The 21,908-nt window shown below is 40.7% G+C and overlaps 1 protein-coding gene across 5 annotated transcripts in view; it reads left to right on the top strand.

Moving 5' to 3' along the window:
- Positions 1 to 21,908, top strand: part of sema6a (sema domain, transmembrane domain (TM), and cytoplasmic domain, (semaphorin) 6A) — a 110,542-nt gene that overhangs the window by 36,619 nt on the left and 52,015 nt on the right. For all 5 annotated transcript variants that reach the window (XM_079343221.1, XM_079343219.1, XM_079343220.1 and 2 more), the window contains exons 2-3: positions 9,269 to 9,437; positions 10,254 to 10,371. In XM_079343221.1, the coding sequence (XP_079199347.1) occupies positions 9,338 to 9,437; positions 10,254 to 10,371 (218 nt within the window). In that variant the 5' untranslated portion in view covers positions 9,269 to 9,337. The remainder of the gene's footprint in view (positions 1 to 9,268; positions 9,438 to 10,253; positions 10,372 to 21,908) is intronic.

The raw sequence follows: 21,908 nt of genomic DNA, 5'->3' as shown, positions 1-21,908 counted from the left end.
AATGAGCCATAGACAGAGATTATATCACACCTTGTGAAACTCTGACACACACCTATTACATAGAGGCAGGAGGCTGTGAGATGTGAAAACGGCGCCAGATGGATACAACAGAAAACCATCACACCTCCTCTTCGGTCCCTGCAGGCCACCCGCTTACATCCTCAGTCTGCTCTTCCAGTTTAGTCTCAGAGAGGCATAGAACACAACGAAAACAGCTGCATACGTAGAGTGATAAAACACATGCAGAAAAGAAGGCATGCATATAAATAGTCTTGAGAATGCAAAGTGAATTCTTGTGATGCATTTAGATCTTTTTACCAGATGTTGCTAGAAGATTCTTCCACAGAATTGAACAGTAAAGTTAAACAAGAGCACTTTTTTTTAAATCATCATCTGTGAAGATCATGTCTGCTGCAGATACTCATTCATAAAACTTTTCATGCATACATGCAGTATTGATTTTAACTTCATTTCTGCTTAATGAAGGTCCAGTAAGGATACACAAATTTCCATTTCTTTCCTCCAAATCTCCTTGAGCCTGATATACCCCCAGTAAAAACCACTTAGTAAGCCGCCGTTAAATATCGACTTTGAGACTTTTCTCATTTACAGTCCGGGAGTGTCGAGGAAAGGGTTTGTAACCATCCAGCATTTGGGCCAGACAGCTATTGTTTTATTGATTGTGCATCCTCTTTTATTTGTGGGGAAAACTACCCCAGGAACTCAGTGTCCCTCAGCTGCCCCTCCAATACTCCTCTAAATACCCAAACTAATTTCCTGCCAGGGCTCAAAGAACTTATGCATGAGCTGCTGCAAGTCTATCAAGCTCTCCCCTCGCCTCCTTAGTAGACTGGCTTTTTTTCTTCCACCTCAAGAAATTACAAAAAAATCATTTTAGGCCTCATGCATTTTGGATTCGGAAATACTTAACCGGAGACCCACAGAAATGGATTTTTCTGTTAAGCTTCTCCCAGCTGATGGTTTAGCTGATGTTTAGCAAGAATGAGAGCCTAAGGAGGAAGTGCTTAACCCTTCCCTGAAAGTCCAATCTGCCCCCGCGTTTACCTCCTCCTGTATCGGACACAGATTTCTAAACATACTGTCAAATGTTTCCAACCCCAGGGAGCCTTCTTTAAAGCATTGCTTGACTCACAAACCTTACAGGCTGGAAGTCCCAGGTTTGTATTATGACTAAGCATAGCATGGCACAGCGTCCCCTGAAGGCACCCTGCAGTCGGCCGTCATAAAGTGAGTTTCCAAGTAAAATGTGCATTATGCCTTGCGACAGTTTCAACACCCCCATCTCAGCTCCGCAGGGCGCTGTGCTTCAGTCATCACAGCATCTCTCTTTCTCAGCGGAGTTAATGTGGCATTTAGCTCAGTGACATTCTGACATTTTTTACTGGTATTTCTTCACTGCTACACCTCGGGAAAAACGCTGAGTCTCAGTTTGTATCCTTCACATTCTTTCGCTTTTTTGTTGCGGTCATCTGAAAACTAGACGGATGATCTTTGTTGGTGTTTAATAAAAAAATCTGGCCTCATGTTTTGAGGTGCATTAAGAGAAAAGGGATGAAAAGGTTGATTTTAAACATTAAACAGGGTAGGCAATGTAACATCAAACCAAAGAGATAATTGGATCAAAAGAGAGACAGAGAAGGCCATGTGCTACCAAGCATGTCCTTATCAGCAGCAATTTTCTCTGCATTGCCCACACAGCTCTCTATCAGCTGCTTCCAGATTGGCGAAGTTGCCGGACATGTTTCGTTGTGAGGGATGATTGACAGGTTTTGATATTTAAATGTGTAACCTTGTTTTTCTTCTGGGGTCAATCTCGTATGTAGCAGTTGTGTGTGTATGGAGGCTCGTGGTGTGAGTATGAAAGTGTGTCATAGAGTGGGGGTTTGGTGTGATACATTAATGGTTTTCCAGACAAAGCATTAAAGCTGGCTGCACCAAACTCACCTTTTTCTTCTTTGCTGCCATCCTTGAGGAGATGAAAAGAGTGGGGGAAGAGAGGAAAAATGGCAAAATAATAACAAATGTTTTCATGAAGCCTGTGTGAAGTAGAGGGTGAAAAATGGCTTTGTGGGTCTGCAAGACAAAGAGTAAACGAAACTAAAAGCAGACTGCCAAGCTAGGTATTACTTGCACGCTAACGGTCCTGTGAGACAGACTTTGTCACTGCGCTGCTTTGAGCTAAAAGCTTACATGGGCATGCTAAAATGATCAAAAGGAATACATGCTAACATGCATATGTTAAGATGTAAGCAACATCAGCTAACAGCTAACAGCAGTTAACATCTGCATTAACCCTGTTAGCTTTAGAACAGATGCCAATTAGCACTTAATACAGTACAACTATGGGCTAATGAGAATTAGGCTATTTCATCTTAAGGAAATTCAAATTTTGACTTGACAATAGCACTTCATGAAAAGTTAGAAATACGTGCCATGTGAAAACCAAATGCTCTAATTACAGTCTGTGGTCCATAAACCAAATTTCGCAGTATTTCTATTTTAAATAGTTGTTATTCAATGATCGAGCCACAGCTTATGGGTAACGAGTATTTTTTACATGTGTTAAATATCCATTTTTAAAACCTCTTTTAGTCTTATCCACATACATTTAATATACCTTTTTTCCTGGGGCCAAACCTTTAACTGTTAGAGGTAAAAAAAAAAATTTAAAAAAAAAAATCCTGTGTAATTTTGCAAGTTCATCTCAACCCTGCAGCAGCCAAATGAGTTCTTGACCTACTTTTCAAAACAATGTAGTGAGTTGTAGGCAGATCTCTCCTCTCGTCTTCCTCCTCTGTTGGTGTCTGCTGGTAGCAGGGCTGGTGTGATGTCAGTTTACTTTGGATCATTCTCAGATGGCAAACACCCATTAGCTCCTCTTCCCCTCTCTGCTTTGCTATCTTTTCCCTTCATTTGCTTTCTTTGCCTTTCCTTTCCTTTGAATTCTTTTCATCTTTTCTCCTTCTGTTTCCTTTCCTCTTCTGTCTTAGTTGCACTTTCTACTTTTTTCTCTTTCTTCTAAATCTATGCAACAAAGAGTGTCCTCAATACATCTCTTAGAAAGGATATCCACTACTTTGCAACTGATAATTGTTTTTAATGATTAAGAAGCACAGAGGCGTGTCCAGGCCTAATAGCTTTTGGATCACAGAGGCAGAGTTTTAAAGATAGCAGCTTATCTACAGTCACTGAATGTCTTTGTTAGGTTTCTGTTGTTCCAACTTGGCGCTTTGCCTCTGTTCTATCCCTGTATTTTTGTCTCTTGTTCCTTCTCTTCTTCCCTCTCGTCTTTTTGAGTTGCCCTTGGCCCGATTCCAGAATCAATCCGTCACCTCCTTGAAGGGATACGTTCTTGCATTAGGGTTTCTGTTTCAATAAAGGGCCTACAGCGACAGGGTGCCTCATTCATGTCCACTTTATTGTCTTTTAATAATCAAACCATGATTGATTGCCCCCATACAGATATTCACTTGAAAGCAACATCTAAGGGATGAAAAATGGGGGAGTAAAAGGGAAACACCAGCATGCTTTTTGATAGTACAAGGCCTACTTGTGGGAGTCTGCATATGAATGTGTGTGACTATATTTGTGTGCTGTCATTGGATGCTATAGTTTGGGTGGTGTTCTCAGTGAGTCAGGAACGTTCCTACCTTTCCATTCCCTCCTCTTATCGTGTGCTCCTGGGTTCAGGAAGACGGCCGCCCTGTCTTTTCTCTCTGATTTATCAGACCGGGGCTGACAAGTATAAACACCTGCCAGAGTATCCTCCCCATTTGGGGGCCTTAGGAGGTTGGATGTGTTCTATTTCTTATTCCCGTGTGGTGGATCAATGCATTATTCTCACCTGGCTCTTTCCACCTTTCTCTCAGCATGGACTCGTTCGCTTTTGCTTTCACACCTCGATCAAAACGGCAACTCCTCCAGCTGGCCTATGAACAGGTGTTACTATAGATGGCGGTCTAAAACTCTGTTAGCTTTATGGTAGTTATGTGGCTTGTTTGTAAAAGAGGACTTTTTCGGGGCTGCAGGTGTTGTGTTCACACCCTTGTGTTGGGTCTGTTTTTGCTCTGATACACTGTGAGATTGTCACAGTTTTGGAGTTTCCCCGCTGTCATTCATCCACCTGTAAAATCACTTTTTGCTTTCTTTCACTTCCAGCAGGCATGAAAGGCACCTGGAAAAAACACACACAGATGAAACTGTTCCTAGCTCAGACAATTTTTACAACTTTTTTTTCATGTCGAAAGAAAAGGTTTATCTTTTGTATCATGGTGTTCTGCGGTCAGTTTGATAAAACCTTTGTTTTTGACTCCCAAAACACAATGTAATGATGTCTGGAAAGTCCACAGTCAGGAGCATGTCCAGACTTTTTGGACTGGGGTGGCCCAACTAGGTCACTGACTAATGGCTTATCAATTAAAGTTACAAAAACTCTGCCTCTGACAAGGAATATAGCCAATCACAGTTTAGGATTTTTGGGGCTACACCTAAGGTGACCAGTACGATTTTCCAGATTTCCATGCCACCCCTCTGGCCATGCCCCTGTCCACAGTTATTCATAGTTTTTTCTTTGGAACAATTTCAACACATAGATGTAAATACATTTTTGTGGTGATTTCTTGGGATTACAGGGACAAAAATGTTTACTCCTAATTTAGTCAAACCAACCACAAACCACTTTCATTACTACACACAACTCCTGACCTGACGCAAAAGTACAACAGGCCCTATGGTTTTCTGCCTGCATCATCTGTAACAAAATTCCAATTAAAGAGACCGACAGAAATACTGCTTCCAAATGTGGTGACTGGACACATTTACAGACATGCAACAGTAAACACTGCCAGTAAGCTAACCCCCTCTCTTTGGCATTCCTGTCATCTGAAAACCCTTCAGCACCAATCTGCGGACATTACCCAGGCGGACAAATATAAACACAGGCAGGCGACACCCAATCAGAGCTTTCAGAGAGAATTTAGAAGAAGTTGCTACCTTAATACCCCAGGAACACTCCCTCCCAACTCCACTATGATCAAAAGGTCCCTGCTTTTCACATTGATAAAAATGCCATGTTTGTTATTGCTTGAGTTGATCAGGGGAGAAAGGAACACAGCAATGTCTAAAGAAAGACCTCATGACCTTAAATGCGTCCTTAACCGACAGGTCAACTATTCTATACAGCTTTGCAATGTTAAGCCCCTTATATAAGGCAGTGTACATAGGAGCAATTCAGAGTATGTGACAAAGGCTCAAGTATAGACTGATGGCTGTGAAGTGAGCACTGAAAAACATAAATATAAACGTACAAAATCCTCAAGATGTTACCAGAAAACCAAACTCAAATTAAAAAAATATAGTAATATGTGTGTGTCTCTCCTCCTTTTGTTTATCGTGTAGCCCAACCTTCTCCATCTGTATGGCTTTTTGGCTCCCTAACACCGCACTCCTTCATTCCTGCTCTCCTAAAGACACAAAGCCACAAGAGAGCTATTTCATTTGAGTATAAACACATGTTTTTAAAGAGGTAATTGTGCAAAGGACCGTTGCTGTCGTTTTTCCTGTGAGGACGTTCAGAAGCATCAGTCTAACACCAACAGGTTCGCTCAGATGTAATTAAATGGCAGTCTCTCACTTCATTGCGCGGTCTGATGGCTGGCACAGCGGGGGCCTTGGGGAGATGAATGACTTGGACCTTCTCAAGATTAACTCGCTGTATGTGTGTGTTTGAGTGTGTGGGAAAATCTGTCCAACCAAGCTTGATTATATGAGTCTGAACCTGTGTTTTCTGTTTGTTTAGATACTTAACTAGATGAACAAACTAAGTGACTAGTAACATTTCCTTCCTTTTTTCACCTTAGGGCCATCACAGCTGACCATGTTGTTCTTATAAATGTATGTTATTGTGTGTATGTTCTAGCTCAGAGCACCAATACTTAACATGTTTATGCAGCAGGATCAACAACATCATTAGTCCTTATAATGTGTTTATTGTTTAAGCAAATGTAGTGTGAGGGTGATTTCCCAGTAGGGCAGCTTTGCCTGGGGATGGAAAGTAGTTAAGTGTGTCTGTCACTGTGTGATTGCCTACTTTGAGTTGTATACATTTGTTTATTGGCAATATAGCCAGAGTTCATACATGTTTCCTCTAAATTTCCTAGTTTCTTGAAAGGATACAAGGTGACTGAATTTGAACTTAGGCATGCTTTATTCACAAGATGGCTGGATATGCAGAGGGATTCTGGGGGGGTCCTCGTGTTTTTATTACCTGCTGGTGGCCTCCTGCCAGCACCCAGCTTGATTAACTCTCCCCTTTCTGCTCCACACACACACACACACACACACACACACACACACACACACACACACACACAAGCGCACACACACACGCACACATGCATGTAAATTCAGACACCAATGAACACACTCAACTCGCTATCACAGAGTGTGCATGAGGAATAAAGAAATAGCAGTAAAGGTTCTCAAAATTGTATTACCTATTAAAAGCCTGAGGAGGAGGCGCAGGGCTCCTCTGTTTCTCAATGTTGTCTTTTGGTCTCCTTTCAAGGAGAAATTTTATAAGAGAGGAAATCCACATGCTTCCAACTGCAGAAGTGTGGTTTTTGGTAGATGGTAATTTATTGTTGAAGTTCCAGGTTAAACCTTGATGTGCTCAGTTTGTGTGTGTGAGGTAAAACAGAGGTCTTCAGTGCTATTCATAAGTAGTGCTTTACACCAGGTCTTTTGAACACACACCAAGTTTCAATCAAACACACGGAAGCAATTTGCTCTTCCACAAAAAGAGTAATTCAGTAAAGACAGGCTGTGCCTCGCTCCCTCCTGTTATTCATGTGTGGCAGATTGTGACTAAAGGACCGCAGAAAGCTAAGGGCTTTCACTTAAGTCATTTTGTGCTCAATTTATTTTGTGAATCACAGGAGGCAGTGTGAGATGGCTTGACTTCTTTTTTTTAGCATTCAGTTTTATCCCACTGGATGTTGATGGAGGATATGTGTCGTCTTCACCTTTAACTGATCCTTAGGTTAAACCTTAGGTCAAATGTCCAGGGAACAATTAAGTCCATGAGATTCATTTCAAATGAGAGATATTCTGATACTATTTTGTCCCTTCCTGTTCCTGATACTGTGTATACTAAAGTTTTAGGGCCAAAAAAACCTCAAGATACATTTTTTGGGAATACAAAAAAATTGTGCTATTATTAGATAGATGCACTGAGTACTGGAGTTGCTGCTTCTCAACACCTCTTTTTAGGCTATATCTGAGGCATTTCAGAAAATGTTAGCGATGTCGAATAACTCCAGAATTATGACCCATACAATCACAAGGAGGAATATATTTTGTATTAGGTCTACAGTATATACTGAAATGGGGAAATTAAGTTTAGTACATTTAGTACACTATACTGTTAAGAGTTGGAACCCGTCTTGTTTTTCCGATTAGAACAACCTTCAGCTGTCATTCATTGTGTTAGCTCCCACAGGGCTAACCTCACTGCTTCATGCCACTTCCTGCTCATCAATCATTCAACTACTTGGAGAGTTTCCGGGTCAAGGTTCAGGAGAAAAAACACATCTCAGTCTTCCACAGAAGTTCACTGTACTGAAGATAGAAGATAGATAAAATATATTTTATTTACCAATTAAACAAGTTTGACAGCAGTTTTACTGTAGACCTGTCAACCATAGCTTTTTAAGGTGAGGGTGAGGTAAAATCTATTATATATATTTTTTTACTTGATAACATAGAATGAGGTAAATAAAGAAGAAAAAACAGAGCATGGTTAAGAGGTGTAGGCCAAGGAGGGGGGTAGGAGGGAGACGAACAGAGTGGCCTATGAGATCAAGGTCGTATCCAGGCTTTAGTATTGGTATTCTCCTCAGTGTTAAAGTGATTCTCCCAGTGAATAGTGTTTTCATTCCTCTCCTGAATGAGATTCACAGGAGCATGGAGAGAGAAGCAGAGAGAAGGAGTGAGGGAGGGAGAGAGAGACATGACAAAGAAGAGAGAAAGTAATTCCCCCCCATGCTCTCGCTCTCCTCCCCCCTCCTTTCCCTCTCCCCTCGGACATACAATGGCGAATGAAAAATACAGCATGGGATAAACAACTTTTATCAGACTGGAAAGAAATCAACTACTTTATTCAATTCTTTATCCCAGAAGCATCCCTTTACTCGATCTACCCGGCTACATCTCAACCCCGCAGCTTTGACTGAGAAAAAACATGTGCTTTATGCAAATTAAACGCTTTATTCCTGATTAGATTATAGAAGCAATAATTGTCCCAGATGATTTATGGGTGTAATTTGTTGCCTCAAATTGGAGTGGAAAAGCTCAGTTTCCATGGTTTGCTCAATGAAGATGTTTCATAAACACAATTTTCAAGTGTGTTTTAAGAATATTCAAATAAGAAAACTAACTTATTATGTTGATCCTGTTTTAAATTACTTTAAGTTACATGATGAAGAAAATAAATCAGCTGGTACTCTCCTCGAAAAAACTGGGTAGTCCAAATACTTACTGAGTAAAAGAAGAGAGTCAACAGTTGGCATTAAAGGTAGAGTTGCATGCTTGCAGGTTGGTTCTTAAACCAATGCTGTGCTAAATTGGAGGGTTCACCATCCAAACTGAAGCTCTGATTCTGCGGTTGTCAGAATCCTGTAGGAGTTTGGATGTGGGATTGCCACCCTTGTTTGAGAGACTGACAAGTGGGAAATTAGGTACTTGCAGTGCAATCACCTCCCATCTCCAGGTACTGCTGATACTTTACTGCAGGCTAAACTGAACAAGAGCTCTCCTGCTTCGCTAAGACCCTGTCACACACATGAAGAGAGAGAGAGATAGATCCTCTGCCTGACATTGATCTATGACGCATATTTACCAACCTAATCCAATTAATTTTGTTTCGCTTGAAACGCGTCTCACTTGAGTCATTGAAAATGCATTTGTACTGCACATATATCTCTAATATATGCAACGGGCTGTGTAAAACGCACAAACAGCTAATTCAGGTGGACTTGAATTTGTTTACCGTACTTTTTTCTTGTAATGCCTCCACTGCCCCCAAACCCCTGCATTTTATTTGTTTCAACACATAGAGCTGAAACTGAAGACAGAAGTAACTGTGAAGAAAATAAGATGAAAACTGTTTATTTGACAAACTTTGTCTTTTTTCTCCTCATTCTTTCCCCATCATCCCCGCTCTACTTCTCCTCCTCTTCCGTTTCTAAAGGCTGAGGTAAATCTGTAGCAGAGGACCAGCAGCAGCAGCAGCAGCAGCAGCAGCAGCATTGATGCGACCATGAGGTCAGAGGCCTTGTTACTCTACTTCACGCTACTGCAAATAGCCGGGGCTGGCTTCCCCGAGGACAGCGAGCCTATTAGCATCTCACACGGCAATTGTAAGTACATTCATTCACTTCTCATACAGTATCCTCCCTCTCATTAAAAGTCCTCCTCCCTTGCTCTCTCCCTTCACTCTTTCCCTCTCTTTCCCTCTTTGTCTTTCACTGCTTAAATCGCCCTCTCAATGGCTCTCTTACTTGTTCCATCCCTTTGCTCCCTCACATCCCTCTCAACCTTTGCTTCCTCTGCAACCCATTTTTTCTCCCCCTTTGCACTGAATTCAAGGCTTGGAGTGTAATTTAGCGCCAAAGGAATTGCCCTCTACACACACACACAAAATGAGGGACTTAAAGCAGCATTTGAAACGGAGCCCACCCCACATCAAAGGATAATCCCTAATTTTTCTGTTGGGCTCCTAATGCTGTGTGTGATAGTGTAAACACTGTTGCAGGCTATAAAGATACAGCCCTTGTTTCCTCCATTTCTCTGTGTATTTCTTTCTCTGTCCTTCTCTCTTTCATGGGCTTGATGATATACCCATTGCTCCTGGCCGGTCACACAACGACTTGCTCCTCTATCTGGCTGTTGTTTTAAACCAAACCCTTTCATTTAAAGCCACTAACAATAGAACGATTGCATGGTACAGTGAAGCACATTGTAACCCTAAAATTAATGGTCGCAGGAGGAGCTGTGGCGGGGAATGTCATTCAGCCTGAAGACGGGCTGAAATTTGAGCTCAAACCCCTTTGACACTTGATTAAAGCTGTGAATTCCTAAACGTGTGACTCTCCTGCCATTACTGCACTTGCTACTTTTATAAATATTCAGGAAAAAAAATATGAAAAGGGTTTATGTCTGTCCTCTCTTCGCAGATACAAAGCAGTATCCAGCGTTTGTAGGCCACAAACCTGGCAGGAACAACACCCAGCGGCACAAACTGGACATCCAGCTCATTATGATCATGAACAGGACGTTATACATTGCTGCCAGGTGAGTGATAAAAGAGATTTGATCAGATTTTTCAACATGTGTTTTATCCATACCCGGGGGTCTATTACAGGCAGAAACAGCTGCCCACTTTACTGCTTTACACTTTAAAATACCGGCCACTGCTAGGTTTAATTGAACTGAGGAATTATTGAATCTTCAGTCATCCCCTCAGACATTACAGTTGCAGATCGAATCTGATTTACAGCAATCAAAAGAGATTCAATAATTGCTACATTAGCAGTTAAGGATTGTGTTTTAACTGGAAAATGGCTGTGATATCCGCTGCAGTCTGGATCCTGTACTGAACTCTGGAGCCCTGCTGGGTTGTTTTCTTTGAACGTATGATGAATTAGAAGGGACTCTTTCAATGCAAAATGCTGAGATTTTAAAGCACTTTGCAGTCTGGAGTTTTTCTTTCATCACCTTTGTTTTTGTCTATTTTGGACCCACCGCTGAAACCTCTTTAAAGATCTTTACAGATGAATTGAACTTTTTTTTTTTTTTTTTTTTTTTTTAAAGAAAAGAGTTTCTGATGTCTTTGAACATTTTGTCTATATGCAGCACCCAGACGGCCTTAATGCACATCCTGTGTTGTCAGTAAACACCATGAATAAAGAACTGTAGACGATTTGTTGGCAGCATACTTGCATATTGATAAATTGATTTCTTTTAAACCTCTTTGTGTCTCAGCCTGGCTGTTGTTCCCCCTCAGTCTGTCATCTGCCTTTTATTGCTTTTTGTCAATTCCTGTGTTATTCACTTGCAAATCTTCTTTTTGTGTGTGACTCAACTTTTAAAGACATTTTAGCTCAATTACACCATCCAGAGCTGGGGAGAAAGCTAATATTGATTTTTGTCTGCTCTCTTCTCATCAGTATTTTGGCCAAGTTTATGTCTAATCTCAAGGCAAAGCGTGTAAAAATAGTCGAGTCCATGTCCAAAAATGGCAACTTGCAGATTTTTACCTTCAAAGCATTCAGCAGTTATATTAGGTTAAGGCAACATGAAAAGGTGGATCCTTGTGCTGCATCGTCCATGGCTAATTGAGTGGCAGGCCTGATTGGATACTGTTAAAAAGCCTCAATAGGGGTCTGTCTTTGTTTTCCTCCCAAGCATGTCAAATTAAGTGGCTGAGGGAGGCTGCTGCTTTAAGCGCGGCAGCTTTTTAACATATCTGTGGTCATTAAGAGGACGTGTGTGTAGAAAGAGAGAGGAAACAGGGAGCGCCTGTGTATGTGTGTTGGGGCACCAGAGACTTTACTGTGCCTGTCGCCCACCTGCTCCACATGGGGTGGCAGCGGCCTGAGGGGTAGGGCAGGGAAATGAGACACAGAGGGTTTATTGCAGGGTTGAGTGCATCAAAGTGTGTGTGTGTGTGTGTGTGTGTGTGTGTGTGTGTGTGTATGAGAGAGAGAGGAAAAGTGTGTGTGTTGCCTGGTTTAGTATGCAGGCCAGTTGTCGCATGGATTTAAAAGTGATTTCTTGCGTGTGATATGCGGCCTTATGTGTGCATATGGATATACTTTAGTTATGGTGAACATGTGTTGGTGTTTCCCTGAGTTTGGGTGTTGGAGCATGTGTGTGCATGTGCGAGGTCACCTAGTGCGTCGGCTCCCACACTTGCATACTTTCTTAAAACAGTCGGGAATTCTGACACATGTCCGAGGTATGTGACCCTCTGAATGACTGGAATGCTTGCCCCAGATTAGACCGAGCCGGATGACCGCCATTGATCCTGATACAGAGAAGAATGTGTGGAGTCGGTTACACAGATGCACAATCGACAGCCCGTGCACAGAAATCCATTGGCACTAGCAGGATATTGATAAAGACATGTAGAAGTTGAATGACAAACAGTTTAAGGCAAGCAGCGGGGACAATCATCCCTTCAGAAATCAATGTGAAAGCAAGCGAACGGTCGACCCAGCAAGACTCGAGCCAGGAAACAACCAAGCCTGCTGCGGGGGAAAAAAAACAAGGCAACATCAATAGCAGCTTTTATGATAGTTGTCCAGTAAAATGACTTGTTTATTCTGAGGCCAGCTTCACACAGCTCTGCCATCATGCCTCCAGACCAGTGAGCCTCAGTTCTTGGTGCGCAGCAGCTCGCAGATGGCCACTGTGAACACAGTCCAAAGCTCAACACTGTTTCAGGCTGTTTCTGAATGGTTTGCTCAGTGTATTAAATCCCGTTGGCTCCTGTTTTGGTGCTGGCAATAAAATCGCAAGATTTCTTAGCTGCAAGATGCATACAAACATAGCAACTGATGAAATTGTAAATAGACAAAAGTGGCTTAATCCAAAGAGGGAAAGAGGCAAGTCTTTGGAAACCAGGGAAACTGAGCAACAGATGCAGTGATTGATAATTCATCAACAGGTTTTAGCCCATGAATGAAATGTATTGATTCAGTAGAATCAGACGCTCTTTTTGCAATCCTGTTTGAGCTGGTATATGTGAGCAGAAATTAATAAAAGGGGCATCAGTCACAAGAGTCAAATGGCCTATCCAGTATGTTTAAAATGCCAATGTCCCTTACAGATCATATCAGTTGAATGCTGATCATGAATTCACCACATGTCTCTTTAAGCCCCCTAATATCCTGGATCATATTCCTTGAATCAGTTTAAATCACGTGCATTATCAAGAGGAACAGTACAGCCTGATAACATCCCTGACAGTCTTTTTTCTTTTTCAGATGAAGGCAGTTAACAGCCGTTTGTTCCTTCAGTTTTATTATGGCAGGCAATGGACTCAGTAAAATAACGATTTCTCTCACCTTTCACTTAAAAAGCTCTTAAATTGGTGAATGCAGTGCAAATATTCAGCAATTGTAGTTTTCAAATCACCGCAGCATACACATCAGTTCTATACAGAGGAAGCAGTTTTTAAACATTTAAAGAAGTGTTTTGTCCGTAACTAACAAGAATCCAACCTCAGCCTGCATGTAAGATTTATGTTTTATTCATATTTATGGTTGCGAGAAGCCGTACACTATACATGATAAAGTTAGATATAACCTTTGTCAAAATAAATTCAATGAACATTTAACGTTCTTCATGTACAAGCACAGTGGATTATTTTTGTGTGCTATCGTGTGTGTGTGTGTATGTGTATGTGTGTGTGTGTGTGTGTGTGTGTATGTGTGTGTGTGTCAGGTGTTTAGAAGGAGAGTCACGTTCAGTAAAAGCAATAAACTGCTCTTGATGCAGCCAGAGATGGACGCAGGTGGATTCCTATCCCAATGCTCCATACTTCATAGTCACAGAACACTATGTTCAGCATTCACAGGGAATTCATCACAGGGCAATGGGTTATTTATCATTCTGATCTCTGGAAAATATCTCTGTGTGAATTTCTTTGTGTGTGTGTGCATGAGGGTCCATGCCTGAATGTGTGTGTGTGTGTGTGTGCTGCCAGTCTTGTCATTCCACTTCTTTATACTCCATATGTGTGGGGTTAATCAATGGCTTTGATCAAGGCCAATTGTCATGTAGCGATCAGACGTTGCCAGACTCAACTCTGCATTCTCAGGCTTGTTTTTCTCTATGCCCCCGGGATATTATTGCTGTCATTCCTCAGGATGTCAGTAGAAAGGCTGTGTGTGTGTGTTTGTGTGTGTGTGTGTGTGTGTGTGTGTGTGTGTGTGTGTGTGTGTGTGTGTGTTGAAAAATGATAGACAAACTACTCTTCTATCTTTTATTGAACTATTTTGAGTTACAGACCTTTGCAGTGTTCTAATTGAAAGAATTTCTTCAGATGATGAGGTATGAATATAAAGAATAATTGAATTGTACATCCAACATTTTTCCATTTAAGGCCTTCAAGTCATTATACAACACTTTACTTAGTAGGTTTAGAAGTATTAAAGACTGTCTGTCATTACATGATTTGTTGTATATTGTATGCTTAAAGGAAATTAATTGGAAATTACCAGCAAACTCAATGTGGAGAACATCAGTTTCATGTCCTGTATTGAAACTTTATTAATTTGCAGCATTCATATCAAATAAAAAAAAAATCAGTTCCATTTATCATACAAATACATTACGCCAAAGGGGCCACCACACACTGGGTACATTGTTGTGCTCCTTGTGTCCAGTCACATTGTCAAACTGACTGAATGAGAGGCATGTGCCCAATAATGGACTTGTTGGCTTCATATTAAATCCATAAACATGACCATTTATCTTCTGGATGGCATCTGATATTTAGAAGAAGATTTACTTTATTGATCCCCAAAGGGGAAATGCTGTTTTATAGTTTGTTGGAAATATATTTCATCAGCTCTCATTTATTTAAACTGGGCTGCATTTACAAAACATGCTGATCAAAAATCCGATGTTCATGTTGTGGGATAGCTAAATGTTTAATCAGGCTTATTACCCACGTGTGTATGTGTGCTTCATTTTGGCTACAATACAGGCATCTGTAAACAAGTATGTTAGTTTCAAGCCATGCTGGATATATACATCCAGTGTTTGTTTTGTATATTTCATTTTTTATTTTCTTTTAAATATATTAAGCTGTTAATGCAATCTGCTTGCTCATACATTTGTATCTGTTTATGATAATTTATTCCCTTTGATTAGCAATTATTGAGTTTCTCGCTCCAAATAACTAGTATCAAAAAATATTTGTTGAAAGTTGTTGGATTGGTTGTGTGAAACAAGAACGTTCTTTAAGATCACAAGGAGAAGAGACATGCAGAGATTAAGACAGACAGTGCTAACTTAGTTGTGTAAGAGTATCTAGGGGTGTGTGTGTGTGTGTGTGTGTGTGTGTGTGTATGAATGTATTACTGTATAGCCAGCCTAGCGAGTATGCCCCAGGTCTCTCCACATGGAGGGCATAGTCGCCATTCCTGGCCCTCATTCCGCCTTCACCATGGTAACACCAGCCACACTATGTTTACACCCCACTATTAGGCCGGGAAGCATGGGAACCAGAGGGAGAGAGTGTATGGATGTGTGTGTGTGTGTGTGTGTGTGTGTGTGTGTGTGTGTGTGGGAGGGGGCTTGAGATAGTGAGAGAGACAGTGATAGACAGAGGGATAAAACACACATTTTTATGGTTGGCATTATCACTCACACAAACACACGCACACACACACACACACACACACACACACACACACATACACACTCAAAAATCCTGATTACCTTCCCTTGGTTGAGTCCTCTGGAACAGTCGAGCTTCTGTGCCTGCTCTTCTTCCCTGTCGGGTCTCTTTGGGTCTCGCAGTGGAGGCCACTAGAGTCTCCATTATTGTAGCTGCACCAAATCCTGTTAAAACCCACTAATGACTGGGATTACACGGTTGCCTCCTCCCGCTCTCCTCCCAGAACCAGCGACATCCAGCCACGTCCACAGTATAAAACAAAACTTTCGGCTTTAGTAATCGTAATCACCTGAATTAAAAGTTGGAAGAAGTTTTCACTCCAAACCAAACTCTGGAACTATGTTAAACACTTTCTTTCTGCAAGGTTTTTGGGTATTCGTCCAATGTAAACATACAGAGTCTGGAAATAGTCATTCATGCTCTTAAATTAGTGTTTAGCTTCTGTAACAGCAAAAACCAAAGTTACAGGTTGTTGTGGCAGCTCCAGTCGGCGCACCCAGAGTGTAAGTGGCAGGCTAGATTGTGTTTTTATGGTTAGTTTCCCATACAAACACTGACCTTTTCCCTTTAAATCAACATTGTAAGGTAGTGGTGCTACATTGAATGATGTTTAATCATTCTTTGGCTGCTAGCCTTCTGCTAGCCTTATTTAAGTTGTCTGAAATATGTGTTAAAACTGATAACATAATAAATTAAAACATGTTGCTTGTCTGTTCACTTTGTCTTAAAGTTCAGTATTGGTAAACCTAACTTTCTGACAGTTTGTACTCAAATATTTAATTGCAAAAATGAGGTTATTCAGAAGTTAATATTTCTGCCTTGAGTGCACAAATTCCCTGATCTTCTGGGCTCACAGACAATGAAAATATCTATTATTTAAGATATTCCAGACGACTGAATAAAATTGATGATTAATGACCATTATGTCATTCAATCAAATCTTATTTCTGTCAAATCAAATCTTATTTCTGCCTTTTATCTTTGTATGCATGCCTGACTAATTGTACCATTTTAAGCTTGCACATTTGAAAAATATGCCCATCCCCCTACTGACCCAGGTACATACGTATAAAAACACACTTGCACTTGGTATGTGGAGAAAATTTAACAAATTCAACCTATGAAAAGAACAACTAGGCCTCAGCTAAGAGGTGAGTGAACTCTGGCATGTTGTATTTCATGCTACTGCATCACCGAGGGCCTCTCAGTGCCCTGAGTTCACTCAGAACCTCAACAACTCCCTTCACAGCCCAAAGGTGCCTGCTGGCTTCCTCGGTTCCCTACCATCCACTTTGTAAAGAGGATTTGAACCAGCGAAAGCCAAAACAATGTACAATAGACGCTCCTCTACCACCCATGATCCAGTTATGAAGAGAGAGGAACATGGGTGAAGAGGCTGATGAGAGAGAAAAGGGTGGGAGGTGGAGAGGAGGGTAGACGTGCAGGCATTTAGTTTGCAGAAAGAGGGGTGGTGACAGAAAGGTGCGGGGTGCATGCTAATCGCGTTCCTCTCTTTTCTGCTAGCGGAGTGCGCGATAGTTTGACAAAGGCCCGGCAGATGGACCAAGCTGGCCCGCCGTCACCCCCAAAAGAAACGCGCTGTTATGAAAACGACATTCTTCCACACAAAGCCCCTGTGTTCTCATGGCCATGCATGGCTACATGTCCGACCAAGACCCTCTATGTCACTCTATTCCGCTCAATCTCACACCCTTGCCCACACTCAGTTGGTCTACTGTCCGGCCTGGATCACTCAGCTCTTTCTCTCTGTCTGAGGCCATCTTTTTTTCAATGCCTCCACATTTAGTGTCTAAGAGGATATTTGCATACCTTCCACCCTACTCACACATTTTTGTCGCCCAATTTCGGGAAATGCAAAGCCCCCGCCAAGTGATTCACTTTGACTTCCAGTTGTCTGCCCTCAGTTTTTGTCTGCAAATAGCAGAAGCTTTTGACCCAAAATCTCATTATAAACAGCCTGGCCCTATGCAATTGGGTTTTTTTGTGTGTAATTGCACAGTACCATCCTCAGAGCATATTTGATTCAAAGAACTGTCCAAAGTGATAAAATGAGTGAAAACAGAATGATAGACTGTAATATACCTTTGAGTAAATATATAGAAGTCACAAAATTTTGGTACAATGGTTGGAAACAAATAACAGTTTTAATACTTGAGGGTGAAATATGAGGCAAAGGTGCTGCCTCAGGTGAAATAGCAATATGTCTTTATTCAGAAAGGTTGGTACATGGCAGCTTGGTTAGAGGCCCCATCTTTAAACTCTGAAACTCAAAGAAACTCTTTAGCATCATTTTGTGGCTCTCTTCTGTGGCATCATGTTTTGATGTGTCCTTAAAGTCATATGAAGTAGTATAAAGAAATAGACTGTTTAGACACTGCATGTTTTGTGGGTCAGACAAGGAACTTCCACCCAAGAGACAATGATTTGAATCGTGCATGAATCCACTGATCATCCATTAAACATTGCTTTCTTCTTAGAAGTAGACTTCTTTTAAAGTTATGTAATACAAGAGTTAAACCACGTTACTAAACGTAATGAAGAATGTACTTATTAATAATTCAAACCTTCCTCCAAACATAACCAAGTATTTTTAATACCTAACTAACTATGGCTGTTTCACAACATAAACCACAATGTGTTTTACGACCATGACTTCAAAGATTCCTTTTAAACACCAGAATAACAGGAGTCACACACAGTTCATATAGGCAGCAAGGCACTTTCAAACTTTCAGCCCTCAGAGAAGACTGAGTCATAACTCAGTCAAATCTGAACCCACAGAAATGATGCACATATTTTAAGATTCAATTTGACACTTCCTCAGGATAGCATAATCTCTGAATTAAAGTCCATAAATCCGCTTAAAAGTCATAGAAATAGTCACCCTTTGGTATCAAAGTAATCCTTTGCTACCTTTCTGAGCATCCATGGATGGTGCAAGTGGGGTTCTGCTGATAGCTGATTTGGCATAGTTTTAATGGTGCCACTTTTTTATAAATAAAACTGGTCTAAATAAGGTGTCGAGGTTTCGAGGCATAATCTGATATTTCTGATATGGTATACTTTGAATTCACCAAGGCAACAGTTTTAGGGAGTTGAATTCTCTCTAAAGAACAAAGAAAAAAGCCATTTTACTGACTTCCTGTTGTTCGGATTAAATGTTAAAATGTTCAAACTCATCTTGCTCTTCCTTTCATGACTCATTGCAAATTTTAGTCTACATATTTGATTACTTAAATGCAGTGGAAGTACACTCATACAACATTTTCATTCTCATGAATAATTTGAAATGGAAATGCATGTACAAAATGAAAATGGATTCTATTCCAGGAAACAATAAACAATAGATAAAATGAAAATATAAACAAAAGACTATTTTTATATTCACTCTGAACTGTGCAGGGCAAATGGAAAGAGGTCTTTGCACGTTGAAAGTAGGTTGCCTCTTTAATCTGTGCCACATTTTTTGCCCTACCAGGACAGCTCAGCATTGTTTAGTTGTTTAGTCTGAACTGTGCTCAGTGAGCAAGAACCGTCCTGAAATGTGACCTCAGCTTCAGGCGGCTGGGCCTGTGGGATCTTATCCCAACTTTTTCTGGGCTTGGAGACCCATAACAATAACAATATTTAAAAAGATAACACACGATTTGATGATTTCAAAAGAGTGTGACCTGACTGAGGGTTCTGTTCTACCTCCCATACCACAGAGACCGTTGGTACCTGAAGCAGGTCTCTATTCTAGGAGTGTAATGTCTAACAGGGGTAAGAATGCACTCTGAACTCTTTTAGATATAATGGTGAAGGGTGCAGGTGGCCTTGCGCTTGGACACATGGTCCTCCAGGGGGTGGGCCTGGGTTTGAGTCTGACCTTTAGTCCCCACGTGTCATTACCCACCCTCTCATCCTGATTTCCGATTCCATCCACTGTGCTATGTCTACAACGAAGTTTTTAAAAAAGGCTCTAAAATAAAACTTTAAAAAGATATGACGGTGCCTGATCAGTGAGAGCTTTGTGAGAAAGAAGAAGGATTTCGAACTAGTCCTGATTTAATGGGCGGCCCGTGGAGAGAAGCTAATATCGGAGTGATGTGATCTCTTTTCCTCGTCTTTGTCAGAACATGTGCTGCAGCATTTTTGACCAGCTGTCCTTTTGTTTCCTTGAGAGCCACATTGAAGGAATGTATCAATAAGGGAACGGCTACAAAATGAATAGACACATGTTCATTGAACATTTCAGCAGCAGTGTCTAATGTTTCATGTTGCAGCTTATCCGGTGTGGAAACTCATCCCATTTGTTGACTTATGCTGTATATGTATATATACAACTGCGACATTAATTTGAAAGGAAAAACAATAAGTCATGACAAAAGATTTTCATGGTCTTTAAGTTTCAATATCCATTAACAAAATAATTCTGTTTAGGATTTATACGCCACATAAAACTCATGTTAATACTGTTATTTTGGCAGGAAATGATTAAATGAAACGTTGCCTGTGATGGAGCCTGTATTTCAAGCAAGCATCAACTTTATGCACAGGGATTTTTATTGGTTTAATATACAGAAACCGTAGACTGCCTGTAGGGCAGGACGTCAAACTTTAATGTTGGCTTTGGAAAACATTTGACAATGATGTTAAGTACACCATTTGCAGTAAATTGTCTTTATCATACAACACTGCCAGTGTTGTCCTGAACATTCTGCCTTTTCTCTTTTTTGAAGTTATAAAGCTGTGACTTGTACACTAGGGAAGTGAGTTTGTGCTGTACTGTGAGTGCAGGTGCTGCTGTGAGGAGAGGAAAGGGTGCATGTCTTGTTTGTGTGAGCATGTCATCTTACACATGTGTGTGTTTGGAGAGCTGGTGTTGACACAGACACAGCCGCTCCATTGTCCTGCTCCATCTCTGCTCAGGATGTTTGAGGGACGCCTCATCGCTTGGCTCCCTCTAATCTCTGCTGGAACTGAAAACCCTGAGGCATGAAGGCCTCGGCCCCTTGGGGATCCTGTCAGCACCCAGACCAGAGATACACAAGTTGGGGAGCAGCGTTGGAAAAGGCAGCTGTATTTTGCAGCAGTCAATTACAGATTTCTTATGAGCTCTTTCAAAATTGCTAGCAGTAAAATAACCCACAGGATTATACTAAAGCTGCCAACTAATCCTCTGATTTAATAGCTTTTGATTTAGTTTATATATATATATATATATATATATATATATATATATATATATATATATATATAGTTAGAATTAGTTTTGAATTTTCAAATAAAGACCTAAATAAAATTAAATAAACAAATATCACCCATCCCTGTTATCACTCATCACTTTTTTCCTGTTAAATATTTATCTTCTCTTAAACATGATGAGGTGTTTTTTTTGTTTTTTTTTGTTTAACCAGCAGCTTTTAAAAGATCACATTTACTGCCGTGCCTGAAGATGTATCCTGTTACCCTGACAGCAAGGTGAAAGAAACACTGAAACACAGCAGGGTTGTTAGGAACCCAGGAAATTCCACACACACAATTATCCCAGGTAGTGCTATGTTAATGCTACCAGAGATGTTTAATGACAAACAGTTTTCAGCACAGTTTAACCTGAAATAGTGGATTTTTGGTCATTCCGAGTGCACGGAATCTGGTGTGAACGTGCCTCTTCAAGTCTGCATGGTGCAACTCACTGACCTCAACATGACTTCCCTTCTTTCCTTTTGTTTTTCTTTTGAGGCTGAGGAGAAGAAAATGTTTAATCAACACTCTAAGAAAAATATATGATATTTTAAAAAGTGTAGTAATTGGGAAAGTAGATTACGACTTCAGGCGTTGAGATAAACTGTAAATATGAGGGGTTTTTTGAAGGGCTGAGCTTGGAGGTGATGTGTCATTAATGGATTTTTAAAGATTTGTTCGGTCCTTTTGTCTTTATGGAGGATAAGTCAATAAGAGACGTAAAATGTGGGTAGTTGGGAGCAGGAATAACATTCACCAAATTGTTGCAAGCCAGGAGTCAAACTAGCAACCACCAACTGAGCCAAACTATCTCCTCTGTGGTGACTATAAAGGCCAGTAACTGGTACTCATTTATATCCAAATAAAAATCTAGATAAGTTTTCTAATTGATCAAATGAAAGGGTGAAACATAATTCTTAACAAATGTCCAAAAGGTGGTTATAGTTGATATAATGACGATGATGTCCATAGAAACTATTCAATCCTACTCACCCTATTTGTGTCCAGCCACACAGCTGAACAGATGAAATAAGTTAAAACCATGCGAAACATTTTGCTGCATGATTAAAAAAAAACAAAAAACAAACATTTGAAGACCAAAATTAATGCAAGTATTTCATTGGCAGAGTGACGTTTAGCCTCTGACATTACCTGAAATGTGTCGCCTCCC

The sequence above is a fragment of the Symphodus melops genome (assembly GCF_947650265.1).
Source record: "Symphodus melops genome assembly, chromosome: 1".
Classification (NCBI taxonomy): domain Eukaryota; kingdom Metazoa; phylum Chordata; class Actinopteri; order Labriformes; family Labridae; genus Symphodus; species Symphodus melops.
The sequence above is the reverse complement of the archived record's forward strand: the minus strand, read 5'-3'. Positions and strand labels throughout refer to the sequence as shown.